This window comes from Eschscholzia californica, unplaced genomic scaffold, assembly GCF_041429995.1.
Source record: "Eschscholzia californica isolate CP2 unplaced genomic scaffold, dmEscCali1.0.p SCAF_3, whole genome shotgun sequence".
Classification (NCBI taxonomy): domain Eukaryota; kingdom Viridiplantae; phylum Streptophyta; class Magnoliopsida; order Ranunculales; family Papaveraceae; genus Eschscholzia; species Eschscholzia californica.
In genome coordinates this window covers 32,280,587-32,294,147 of record NW_028238420.1, presented here as the reverse complement: position 1 = coordinate 32,294,147, position 13,561 = coordinate 32,280,587, and the positions used below count along the sequence as shown (strand labels likewise).

At 35.7% G+C, this 13,561-nt stretch overlaps 1 protein-coding gene across 5 annotated transcripts in view; it reads left to right on the top strand.

Moving 5' to 3' along the window:
* The window catches only part of LOC147549582 (vacuolar sorting protein 18-like), a 29,324-nt gene that overhangs the window by 10,896 nt on the left and 4,867 nt on the right, over positions 1-13,561 (top strand). The window contains exons 1-15 of one of the 5 annotated variants that reach the window (XM_086670790.1): positions 5,138-5,247; positions 7,336-7,521; positions 7,795-8,007; positions 8,104-8,243; positions 8,698-8,793; positions 9,126-9,193; positions 9,286-9,387; positions 9,531-9,675; positions 10,225-10,368; positions 10,451-10,570; positions 10,685-10,741; positions 11,042-11,101; positions 11,366-11,473; positions 12,431-12,573; positions 13,168-13,246. In XM_086670790.1, the coding sequence (XP_086526916.1) occupies positions 7,359-7,521; positions 7,795-8,007; positions 8,104-8,243; positions 8,698-8,793; positions 9,126-9,193; positions 9,286-9,387; positions 9,531-9,675; positions 10,225-10,368; positions 10,451-10,570; positions 10,685-10,741; positions 11,042-11,101; positions 11,366-11,473; positions 12,431-12,573; positions 13,168-13,246 (1,638 nt within the window). In that variant the 5' untranslated portion in view covers positions 5,138-5,247; positions 7,336-7,358. The other 4 variants (XM_086670789.1, XM_086670787.1, XM_086670788.1 and 1 more) reach the window with 4 other exon arrangements.

The window sequence follows — 13,561 nt, the reverse complement described above, 5'->3', positions numbered from 1 at the left end:
TCATCAAGAAGGTATACAACCAAGGAAGGTATACGGTTTATTACCATATTCTTATTCGTCTGTGAATTTTGTATTCAACAGACAATGGCAAGTAATACCGGAAACAATGTTCATGTCCCTCCAACTCATGTTTCTCACGGAGAAAAACCTGAGAAGTTTACTGGCGCCGATTTTAAGAGATGGCAACAAAAGATGTTGTTCTATTTGACCACTCTTAACCTTGCTAGGCTGTTATACGAAGAAGCACCCACTCTCAAGGAAGATGTGTCGGATTTTGAGAATGTGGCTGCAGTAGATGCTTGGAAACATTCTGATTTCCTTTGCAAAAATTACATTCTCAATGGTCTCGATAATTCCTTATACAACGTTTATAGTCCGATTAAAACGGCAAAAGAATTATGGGAATCATTAGAGAATAAGTATAAGTCTGAAACTGCCGGAGTGAAAAAATTCATCATAGGAAGGTTCTTGGATTTCAAGATGACAGACCTTAAAACTGTCATTAGCCAAGTTCAAGAATTCCAATTAATTTTACAAGAATTAAAGGCAGAAAAATTGGTGATTAGTGAATCATTTCAAGTGGGAGCAATCATTGAAAAATTGCCACCATCTTGGAAAGATTTTAAAAATTACCTTAAGCATAAACGCAAGGAAATGGACTTGGAGGACTTGATTTTAAAATTGAGAGTTGAAGAAGATAGTCGTCTTGCCGAGAAAAAGAATGAGAAGCCTTCTGAAACCTCAAAAGTGAATGTGGTTGAAGGGGGGCTGAAAAAGAAAAGGAAATTTTCTGGTAAAGAAAAATATCATGGGAACTCTAAGAAGTTCAAAGGTACTTGTTACAATTGCAACAAGAAAGGACATCTTGCCAAAGATTGTCGCTCCAAAACTTGGAAGAAAAATTTCAAGAAAAGAAAGATGGAAGACAAAGTGATAGATAACTTGTCTGATGGTGTCAAAGAGATTAATTTATGTGCCGTTATTTCTGAAGTCAACTTGGTAAATAATCCAAGAGAATGGTAGGTAGACACTGGTGCTACTCGTCATATTTGTTCAGAGAAAGGAGTATTCTCATCTTATAAAAAGGTAGAAAACGCTGAACCTTTATTTATGGGAAATTCGGCAACATCCAAAGTTGAAGGCACCGGGACAGTCATACTTAAATTCACATCTGGAAAGGAAGTAACTCTGAAAAATGTGCTTCATGTACCCGACATCCGAAAGAATTTAGTTTCTGGTTCTTTATTAAGTAAGAATGGTTTTAAACTTGTATTTGAATCTGATAATTTTATTCTTACTAAGAATGGGATGTACGTGGGAAAGGGGTATTTAAGTGAAGGTCTGTTCAAGATGAATGTAATGACCATTATTCCTAAGATTAATAAAATTAATGATTCTGCTTATATTGTTGATTCGTGTATGAAGTGGCATGAGAGGTTAGGACATGTTAATAATGATTCTTTAAGAAGATTAATTAACATGGACCTTATACCTAAATTTGATTTAAATACCAATCATAAATGTGAAGTTTGTGTCGAACAAAAAATGACTAAGTCGTCTTTCCGTTCAGTTGAAAGAGACACAGAACCGTTAGAACTAATACATAGTGATATATGTGACTTAAAAACGGTTCAGACAAGAGGTGGGAAAAAATACTTCATCACATTTATAGATGATAGTACCAGATATTGTCATGTTTACTTATTAAGAAGTAAAGATGAAGCCGTAGAAAAATTTAAAATATATAAGAGTGAAGTTGAGAATCAACTCGATAAAAAGATCAAAACTTTACGAAGTGATAGAGGTGGTGAATATGAATCGCCATTCGCTGATATTTGTGCTGAAAGTGGTATTATCCATCAAACAACGGCTCCTTATTCGCCTCAGCAAAATGGAGTCGCTGAAAGAAAAAATCGAACTTTAAAAGAAATGATGAACGCATTACTTATAAGTTCAGGATTACCCCAAAATTTGTGGGGGGAAGCTTTGCTTTCAGCAAACTATATTTTGAACAAATTGCCTCATAAGAAAAAGGATAAAACTCCTTATGAGTTATGGAAAGGAAAAAAGCCTTCTTATAAATACCTCAAAGTGTGGGGGTGTTTAGCAAAAGTGGCGATTCCTACACCAAAGAAGGTCAAAATTGGACCAAAAACTATCGATTGTATTTTCATAGGATATGCACATAATAGTAGTGCATACAGATTTCTCATACATAAATCTGAAATTCAAGACTTACATGTTAATACGGTAATCGAATCAAGAAATGCTACATTTTTTTAGGACATATTTCCATGTAAATTAGACGATGAGAAAAGTTCTCAAAAGAGGAAATTTGAGAATATTAGTAACAATGAAAATACAAACCAAAATGATAAAGAAAATGTGGTTCAAGAACCACAAGCAGGAGAAAATAAAGAGGAACTCCGAAGAGGCAAGCGACAAAAAATTGCCAAAACATACGGTCCTGATTTCCTCACATATTTGTTAGAACAAGAACCGCAAACATACAAAGAAGCAATGTCTTCTCCTGAAGCTCAATTTTGGAAAGAGGCCGTAAATAACGAAATTGAGTCTATCCTTCAGAACCATACATGGGAGTTAGTAGATCTTCCACCGGGGTGTAAACCATTGGGTTATAAATGGATTTTCAAGAGAAAATTAAAAACGGATGGTTCTATAGACAAGTACAAAGCAAGACTTGTCGCAAAAGGATTTAAACAAAAGGAAGGATTAGACTATTTTGATACATATTCTCCTGTTACGAGAATAACATCAATTCGGGTGCTAATTGCTATAGCAGCCCTATATAATTTAGAGATACATCAAATGGATGTTAAAACAGCTTTCTTGAATGGCGAATTAGAAGAAGAAATTTATATGGAACAACCAGAAGGGTTTATAGTATCTGGTCAAGAAAAGAAAGTTTGTAAATTAGTAAGGTCATTGTATGGGCTAAAACAAGCACCAAAACAGTGGCACGAAAAATTCGACAAGGTCATGCTGTCAAATGGTTTTAGTATTAACGAGTGTGATAAATGTGTCTACACTAAATCTACTACCAACGGAGTTATAATTCTATGTTTGTATGTAGACGACATGTTAATAATGGGTAGCAATTTAGATATGATCAAATCTACGAAGAAAATGCTATCAAAAGAATTTGATATGAAAGATTTAGGTCAAGCAGACTTAATTCTTGGAATCAAGATATGTCGAACTTCTAATGGAATAGTTTTATCTCAATCACATTATATTGAGAAAATTTTAGAGAAATTCAACAAAAATGATAATCAAGTTGTAAAAACTCCAGTAGACCTTAGTCTACATCTAACTAAGAATACGGGTCATAGTACTAACCAATTAGAATATTCTCGGATAATTGGTAGTTTGATGTATCTGATGAATTGTACACGACCTGATATTGCATACTCAGTAAGTAAATTGAGTAGGTTTACGAGCAATCCAAATACAAGTCATTGGAGTGCTCTGATAAGAGTTCTTAGATATTTAAGATATACTAAGGAGTATGGGTTACATTTTACCAAATACCCTGCAGTTCTTGAAGGGTATACTGATGCAAATTGGATTTCAGATACAAACGATTCTAAATCCACAAGCGGTTATGTTTTTACTATTAGTGGTGCATCAGTTTCATGGAAGTCCTCAAAACAAACTTGCATAGCAAGATCAACCATGGAGTCAGAGTTTATTGCTTTAGACAAAGCTGGAGAAGAAGCTGAATGGCTTCGTAATTTTCTAGAGGATATTCCAATTTGGCCAAAACCGGTGTCTGCTATTAAAATACATTGCGATAGTAAATCGGCAATTGGCAAGGCACATAATAAAATGTATAACGGAAAATCTCGACACATACGTCGAAGACACAATACCGTTAAACATTTGCTCTCAAGTGGAATTATAACAATTGATTATATAAAATCAAAGGATAACCTAGCGGATCCGTTTACTAAGGGGTTATCGAAAGAGCAAATGTACAAACTATCAAGGGGAATGGGCTTAAAGCCTAAAGTAAATGAGTAGATCGCAATAGAAACCCAACCTAGTTGACTGGAGATCCCAAGATCTAGGTTCAAAAGGGACAACATAAATGTGAAATACTCGCTAGTAACACTGAAAGAGTCATTATCTTACCCATTCCTAAGTATCAGTGTTGCCTGTCAAGTGATAGGATAAGCGATGCTTTTAATGATGCCTATATTCTTGTGTAAACAAGTGGGGTACGACAGGGTACTCTTCATAGGACATCACCTATGTGAGTGTAGAACTGATGCCGGTTCTATGAGAATGTCTTAAGGCGAAATTCTCTAAAGCACTCATGAATCCAGGAGTTGTCCAGGGCCGAAAAGGACACAACCAAAGAATCAAATATGTACGGAAGAAGTTGTGTGTTGGCTATTGTATCGACTTACTGTGAAAATTGAATAGTTCAAGACATCATGTTCACTAATCAATTAGTAAGTCCGGTAGTCATACACTAAGGAAGGTTCAAAGCCAAAAGCCACCTCTCCTGATGCAACAACTTCCATTTGAACTCTCTTAGTCTGTATGCATTGTCAGTTTGCATAGTCTTCATATAGAATAAATTTTAATTCATGTGGGGGATTGTTGGCAATTTGAACCATTGCCTTGGTTCAACCATTGCCTTGGTTGAATTAAAATTAATAGAGACACATCCCTAAGATCATGTCTTTCCATATAGATGTCTCTCCATATAGTCACAATCATCTCTATATATACATAATCCAGATTTCATTTTAAAAAGAGAAAAAATCAATTAGTTTCATTAAGAGTTTGCATTAGAAGTCCAAGGGATCAAGAGAGTTCTCTGCATATTTGGTTCGAAGTTTCTTGAAGAACGAAGTGCTGCGCTTCAAGAAGGTAAGACTGTTTTATCCTGGGAGACGATTCGTATATACAACCCGGCTTAGCACCATTGCGGGACGAATAACGTCTTAAGGAGAAAGTATCCAATACTCGACTCGGTCATAAAACTTTTACTTATTATTTTACTTATTTGCTTCTATAATTTGTCGAGCGGAATCATTATCGAATTGTGTATTCGAGAAGGACAATTAAAACTAATTAGTCCAACATTCTTTTCTATCTACCCCGCAGTTCTATTGAATTCTCACTCATGTGTATTCATGGTTCCCACATGTTATGCCCAAGTCAATCCAATGGCTCAAATGATTCAGACTTCAGATCTGAGTGCCTTAATGCAAGGTTAGATACCCTTAACCTTAGATAATAAAATTACTTGTGAAAGATAATGAAAAAAGTCTGAAAATATATATACTGTATAAAAATGAAAACCACTGGAGATTGCAACCGAAAAACAGCAAAAAGGCACCACTTGTTCAAAATTAACCCGGTACAAATTCTCCTAATAAAAGCAAAGAAACGCTTATTATAACTTTTAACATTACTACTACAACCATCATTAGAAACCCTAACAGTTTCTAAAACCCTAACAAAATACAACAGAGAATCTACTTAGTAGTAGTTGATGATGAGACCATCTCTATCAAGTCCATCTCCTTCTTCCCATTGACACTAGTGTAAGAACCTTTATAATCTTCATCTGTCATCAACAAGTAATCCATATAATTGTGGTGGCTTTCATGGTTGTTTCCGTTGGAGAAATGATCATCAAATGAAGAAGAATTTTCCCCATTCAATAGATATGAAAGATAAAGATCTGAATACAAATGGGTAGTTGTTTTTGTGGTAGTAGTGTTAACACTACTACTAGTACTACTATTACTATTGCCATTGGTGTTAGTATTTGTGGTCAAATTTGTGTTTGAGTTAGTTGAAATGGAAGAGGAGATATTCATGGTGAACTCTTCTTGGTTTTTCTCCTCTAATGGTTGGTCGCTTTCGATTCCTAAAGACGAATCAAGGATGTCGAAATACATGGAGCTTCGATAGTATTCATGATCATATGTTGTATTCTCTAAGATGTTTTTGGTTTGTTCATCGGGAGATGCTAGAGTGCCCAGTTTTTAGCCCATTAAATTGCCCAGCTGATGTGGAATCACTAAAAGACAAGGGTTTTTCAAAGTTTGACTACGGTGGGGACCGCTTTTATTTCTAAATAAGGAAAGTTGGGCATTTTAATGGGCAAAATTGCTGGGCACTCTATCATTTCCCTTCTTTTTATTAGATCAAAGCGTAGAGAAAGAAAAAACCTTCTTCTTCATTCTATCAAATAGGAGAGAGTATTTGAGCTCGCGTGATCAAAGACGAACCTGAAACTGATTTTATTGCAGCTTTCCAAAGTCTTATGGTGGGTATGGAATCTGAAAGGTTTTATTAAATTGGGCATGAAATTGGAGAAGTTATAACTTACAAAATTTTGAACCAGATAGTTTGAAGAAACTTTTCTGTCTAATTTAAGATGATTTAGAAAGAGAGATTAAGCAACCCTAGATTTTCCGTCTGGTACGGTGGTACCCTCTCTCTCTAACGTGGGATGAAAGCTAATGGAAGGATGACTTGATGTTCTGCTTTGATAAAAATTTAATCTGGACCCTTCATTTTTAATGGCCGAGATCTAGTCAATTTTTCAAACGTACTATGTCACGTCATTCCGTGAAACAAATTCGTCAAAAAATTTCGGAAACATATCATTTCCGAATATTTTATGGCGCGTTTGGTTCACGATAAAATCAGCTAGGAAAATAAATTTCGTGGCAAAATCTATTTCTCGTTCCAGCTGCCCTCTCTCGCGCTCAACCCTTCCCTCTCGCGCTCAACTAAACTTTCCTGGGAGAACTATCTCAATAAAACCTGGAATCGTCTGATTTCTTTCTTCCAACGCTGGAACGAAGGACAAAGGGACAATCACAGGTACTCTCTCTCTCTAAGTTAAGTATTAGGGTTTTGATCGAACTCCTAAATGTAGACATACTCTCTTACTAAAATGTTAAAGTTTTTGGTCTGATCCAATAATTTTCGAAGATTAGATTTATTTTGAGGATATCAGTACTTGACTAGGAAACATTATGAAGTTTAATTAGACATTTCAATGAAGTTTAATTAGACATTTCAATTTCGCAGCCGATCATCCCCTATATGATCGATCTAAACAGCAAGTGATGAACTCCGATTCACTTTCATTGTAATCTTCTTCATATAAATTCTTGCAAAAACGAATTGTTTATTGATTGTTATCAGGAACTCTTGCTGAATGCTTAATTCCTGCTGCTTCATTGTCTATTATTTGTTACTTAAAACATGGAGTTGATGATGTTCTTGACAGTTACTCCTTGACCTGAGACACTCTTCTTATCATTTCGAATTTGGTAGATTGAGATTTCTTGAGATCCAATATGGATACATCTAGACATGTCTTTATGGTGGATCTCCTCGAAAGAAATGCAGCAAAAAGGCATGGTGTTATTACATGTATGGCTGCTGGAAATGACGTAATTGTACTGGGAACAAGCAAAGGATGGGTTATTCGACACGATTTTGGAGCGGGGGACTCTTTCGGTTTGTTCTTCTATCAATATTTTCAAAGGGTTTACTTTCTCTATTTTATCTAATGCAGTTTGTTTGATTATAATTGTTTTCATCACCTAATCTATACATTTGGAGGCATAAAACTCGCACATCTTGCCTGCGCCCTTTGATACGTATATTTTGAAATGAGGCATAAGACCTATCGGCTTTTTAAACTTGAATCAGGAAGGTGTGTTGACCTTCCGACAATGCATATCTGTGGAGAAGACAACTAAATTTTCCCTGTTTTTTTTTCAATCGCAGATCTTGATCTTTCCTCTGGTAAAACTGGAGAGCAATCTGTGCACAGAATCTTTGTTGATCCAGGAGGCAGCCACTGCATAGCTGTAGTTTTCAGTGGTGGAGACGTCGAAACATACTATACACATGCCAAATGGAGCAAGCCTCGGATTATAAACAAATTGAAAGGTCTTGTCGTAAATGCCGTTGCTTGGAACAGACAGCAGATAACAGAAGGTGATTATGTATAAGTGGTGCTTTACTTGTTCTTATGTAGTTCAAGTTTGAACAACCTACTTATTCTTATGTATCGTTTGAATTGTCCAAGCTCAGCTTCTACACGAGAAATTATTCTTGGAACAGATAACGGTCAACTATATGAAATTGCTGTTGATGAGAAGGATAAAAAGGAGAAGTATATAAATTTCTTATATGAACTATCAGAACTTCCTGAAGCATTCATGGATTTGCAGGTACTAATGAAGTTTAGGGTGATCAGTTTTTTTCTCATCTGTCAGTCTTAGCCTCTTGAAGCCCAAAGCATGTCATGTGTAGTACTTGCAAGGTGCCAACTCGCTCCGAAGTGAGAATTATAGGAAGACTGAATTCCTCGTCATGTTTTTCGTAATAGCTTTGATTTCCTCAAATTTGAGTTGTATATTCTTTTCGATCATCTCTCACTACTTGTTTTTTTCTTATTGTCGAGTAACCTTACATCTCAAGGTGCTCGGAGAAGGTAAGTCTGCTATTGTAGAAATATGAGGAATTTCAATACAAAAATGTTAATGAAGAAACAAGATTAGGTTACATTGGGCCCTTTAGTCTTTCATTGGGTTAAAAGTGTGGGTTCTTATTGCTTTACATTAGTTCTTACCATTTCTACTTGAACTGTCTTTGTTGCTGGTCTCATATTCTGCTTATCTTCAGATGGAGATATCTTCCCTTGGTAATGCAACTAGATACTATGTGATGGCTGTCACTCCTACACGACTTTACTCTTTCACCGGCATGGGATCATTGGAAGTAAGTGTAGTGCTTTTGCAAGTATTAAAGTTCCTGTAAATTCGATAATATATGAGAAGAGGTTTTGTATGTTAATTACTTGTCCATTATGAAATATATTTTGGTCCTTCTTCACAAATTTGGGTTTTCCGACGTTCTATGATATTCTTTTGATGATTTAAAACTTCATTAATCAATGGCATGCATATCCATTGTTTAAATTCTTTTTTATATTGTTCATAAATGTTCCTCACTCACATTGCTAACTCCATAAACGTTTAGTCATCTCCTTCTTTTCAAGAAATTTTTGTTTTTGCTTAGTATTATTTTTATTGACTTTTGTGATTTGGTAGACTGTTTTTGCAAGTTACTCAGATAAAGCAGTGCATTTTATGGAACTTCCAGGAGAAATACCAAATAGGTGAGTTGTATATTGAAGTTATGAACTATTTGTGCCAGAAACTTTCTACGCGCGACCATTTTTTGAAATACATCCATCTGTTATACTTGCAGCGAATTGCATTTCCTTATCAAGCAACGTAGAGCTGTACATTTTGCCTGGCTCTCTGGGGCAGGAATCTACCATGGTGACCTAAATTTTGGAGCACAACATAGGTAAATCATCATTACTAATTGTTTTTTCTTGATACCCTTGCGGAAGTCTGTAGGGTGCTAGGTACTTCATATTGACACGTTTAATGCATGTACTCTTGCTTTCCTCAAGATTCCATTGGTAATTTTGTTATTCTCTTGAGTAGTTCGCCCAATGGAGATGCAAATTTTGTGGAGAACAAGGCATTGTTGGCCTACTCAAAATTAAGCGAAGGCGGGGAAGCTGTAAAACCTAGATCACTTGCTGTATCAGAATTCCATTATCTGCTTCTGATTGGAGATAAAGTCAAGGTGTGAGCAAAACACTATTTGTTTTTTATATTCTGCTGGTTAGTAAATTAAATGAATGGTTTATGAACAAAGAAGTTCAAACAAGTTCAAACAAGTTGATTGATTTATTGCTCGAGATGTTTAAGAGATATTTACATTTTACAGTTAAGTTGTTACACACTTACACTACACCACGCCAAAGAAAGGTTCATTTGCCGGAACTCAAATTTTCTTGCATAAACTAATCCTCTTAGGGCATAAGAAATATATATATTTTATAAATAGATGGATTGTTTCCATTGGCCCAGGTGCTTGAAAGAGATGTTGTTCTAAGAACAAAGATTAACCGCTTGATGCTCTTTACTTCGAAATTGACTAGATTTTAAAAGTTATTAAGTTTCTGCTAGATTAAGATCTGCTTTATGCATACTATTGAAACCACACTTCCTAGTCACGATCCTTTGTCTGGCAGCAGGTAATCTTTTTCTTGAACACACTTTTTATTAGTCATTGACTTGAAAGTTGAAAGGTTCAACAGAATTAGCTTCAAAAGAGATAATTGGATTGCAGGTTGTTAACCGAATTAGCGAACATATTGTGGAGGAACTGCAGTTTGATCACGCAACAGAATCAGTTTCAAAAGGGATAATTGGATTGTGCAGTGATGCAACTGCTGGTTTGTTCTATGCTTATGATCAGAACTCGATATTCCAGGTGCATGACTGGTGGTGACTTCTTGATTTTCTCTTTCGTTCTACATTAAAGTTTCAGGCTTCTGAGCTAAGGAGTAATGCAGGTATCTGTGCACGATGAAGGCCGAGATATGTGGCAGGTGTATCTGGACATGAAGGACTATGCTGCAGCTTTAGCAAATTGCAGGGACCCCTTCCAGAGAGACCAAGTATATCTGGTTCAGGTCGGACAATAAAAACCCATTTGCATATATTTGTTTCAGAAATCTCTTCATCAAAATCTCATTACCCATTATTTAAATGTATAATGCTCATTATGAACTCCAATTCTTTTGCAGGCAGAAACTGCTTTCTCAGCAAAAGATTTTTACAGAGCGGCGTCGTTTTATTCGAAGGTAAGATATTTTTTCTTTAGCTAGGTTTAGGATTAGAAAATTATCATTTGAGCTACGTCTTCGGTCAGTCAACTCTAGTAATCTGATTGTCTTGAATTGAGGTTAAAATATGAAACTTTGATGAACGCATTAGCAGATTCTCTAGTTATCAGGTTACTTTCAAGATAGCGTAAGTTGTTCATCATGTTTGGTAGTAAGAAAAGTTATATTACTTGGGATTTAAGCATCTAAATTAAAATCCTTTTATACTTCGCGGACGGTTTTAGACTGTTTAGTAACTGACATAAATTCTTCCTGCAGATTAACTACTTATTATCATTTGAGGAGATAACTTTGAAGTTTATAAGTATCAGCGAGCAGGTAGATGTTTGCTCTCTTATGTGCTTTAATAGCTGACTTCTGAATCTTGGGGTTAATCTTGAAAATTGATTGGGTTTTTACGGAATCTGGACCTGATTTCTTATTGTTTATATTCCATGTATTTGCACTTGAAAGTTGAAACTTTTGTCAAATGCACTATTAGTTTCATTTTTAAGGTATGTCTTGCTGTTTGCAAGTGTAAGAGAACAAAAGTGAGCTCGTTAGACGCATTGCCTAATGCATGCTTAAGTTTTTTCCTTGCAGGATGCTCTGAGGACCTTCTTGTTGCGGAAACTTGACAATCTGAAAAAGGATGATAAATGCCAAATAACTATGATTTCCACATGGGCTACTGAACTGTACTTGGACAAGGTTGTGACCAAATCTATTCTCTTTTTAAGACTGAGATTTCTGAATTAGTATATTGCACTCTGGCATCTAGGTCCAGTAAACAGCACGGCCCACTAGTTTTTACTTTTTGTTTGACGCTCAAATCTGCGTACCTGAGTGGTCCCTAGTAACAAACATACTAGTATACTCTATCCTGCTGCTTCTACCACGTTAGTTGGAAGATTGTGGACTTTTATTGAATTGTATGAGCTAATGAATATCAAATTACGAAGATGGATTGCTTACTCGCAAACATTTTTTTTGTCATTATTATTTATGAGGTCAGCAAAAGATATGCTTTATTCCATAACATGCTTCCTCTATTTCCTATATCTTTTCATAAATAATCATGATGCTTTTTGTGCATATCACATAGGATCTTTTTCCTTGGTTGCCTGCCCCATAGGTGATACTTTTATTACCAGGCACCTTGGTGTATGAGTGTGTCTTGGAAATGCCTTTGACCACATAGGCCGTGTCGTATACTCGGATACGCATGTTGGGCCTTTGGATACTCTTGTGGGAAACTCAGTCACTTCGATGGGTATAATAGTGTAAGATTTAGTACATCTTGTGTGTATAATAGTTGCAGCCTACATGCAGACGTGTTAAGAGCAAAAATCTTTTGTATACTACTAGGATCTAATAACAGTAGTCGATCTAGAAGTAAAAGAAAATATAAACATCATAAGACAAGAAAATGTATATTCTCATGTCGATGGTTCTCCCGTGGTGCAAGATACTGATGATAGTTGGACTGACATACAAGGGCCAGAGGTTATCGTTGACTCACAAACTGATTAATTTCCATAATAAGGAACAATGATAAGTACACACATAGTTCGTACTTCTTACCTCTATTTGAAAACTTAGGTTGCTTTGGAGGATGTTGTCTTTCAAAGTTTGTTAATTCCGAATTTTATGTTTCTAACTTTGTAGATCAACCGATTGTTGTTGGAGGACGACACAGCTTCAGATAACCACAACTCAGAATACCAATCCATCATACAGGAGTTTCGTGCTTTTCTTGGAGATAGCAAGGATGTGCTGGATGAGGCAACAACAATGAGTCTATTAGAAAGGTAATACATGGTTTAGTGATCAAATCTGCATATTTTTTCGTTGTATTTATTGAATTATGATATTTTTTTGTTCATGCAGCTGTTTTGTTCATGCTGTCTGTTTATACACTTAGTTATGTTATTCATATATTTTAGAGATTAGTTGCGGTCCATGAACGTTTTAGCAGTTTGGGTTGAACCTTTTTCATGGACTTTGGATTACCTTAGTAAATATCATGTTCATTGTTTGCCTTAGTAAACATTGGGGAAACATTTAATTTACGATCTACCGTGCTCATTTACATTTGAGATTTGGTAGTCCATCAGTTTGCTTCTCCACTCCTTTTAGGGTTGCCGTGGGCTATTTGAGAACACTTCAGACCTACAAGGTCCGTTTTAATCTTCAGATTATACGACTTCAAGCCATCATCTTATCTTACTACATATTTGTTTTATTAGCATATTTTCTTTGTCAAGTTTTCTTCTATTTAGCATTCGTTGAGTTACATAAGAATGGTTCACTTTCAACATGCTTCTTTTTTTGGCATTATATGCATATATATACATCAGTACATATCTAAACAATCATTTGCTTATAGTTCGAAACTCTTGCAGCTATGGTAGAGTTGATGAACTAGTCTATTTTGCTAGCCTAAAGGAGCACTATGAGATTGTGGTTCACCATTACATTCAGGTATTTAATCTATCTGCATAGGACTGTAAGCACACCAATTTTATAAATTAATCATTGAAGACTAGCTGAACGTTTGGTCATAGACTATCAAGTTCCATCCAAATCTATATTCTATAATGGCTCTGAATGCTTCCCTGAAATTACCTCCTAGTCCACATCAGATGATGTTGGAGGTGATATCTTCTTGCATTTTGTTGATGGTAATGGTACTCGACTACTCGTAACAAGTAAAATGTGGAATGCTGTCTTTTGTGCAATTCTCTTAAGAACCACATAATCTGGTTGAAAATCTCCGTGGGCTATTTTTCTCTTCAC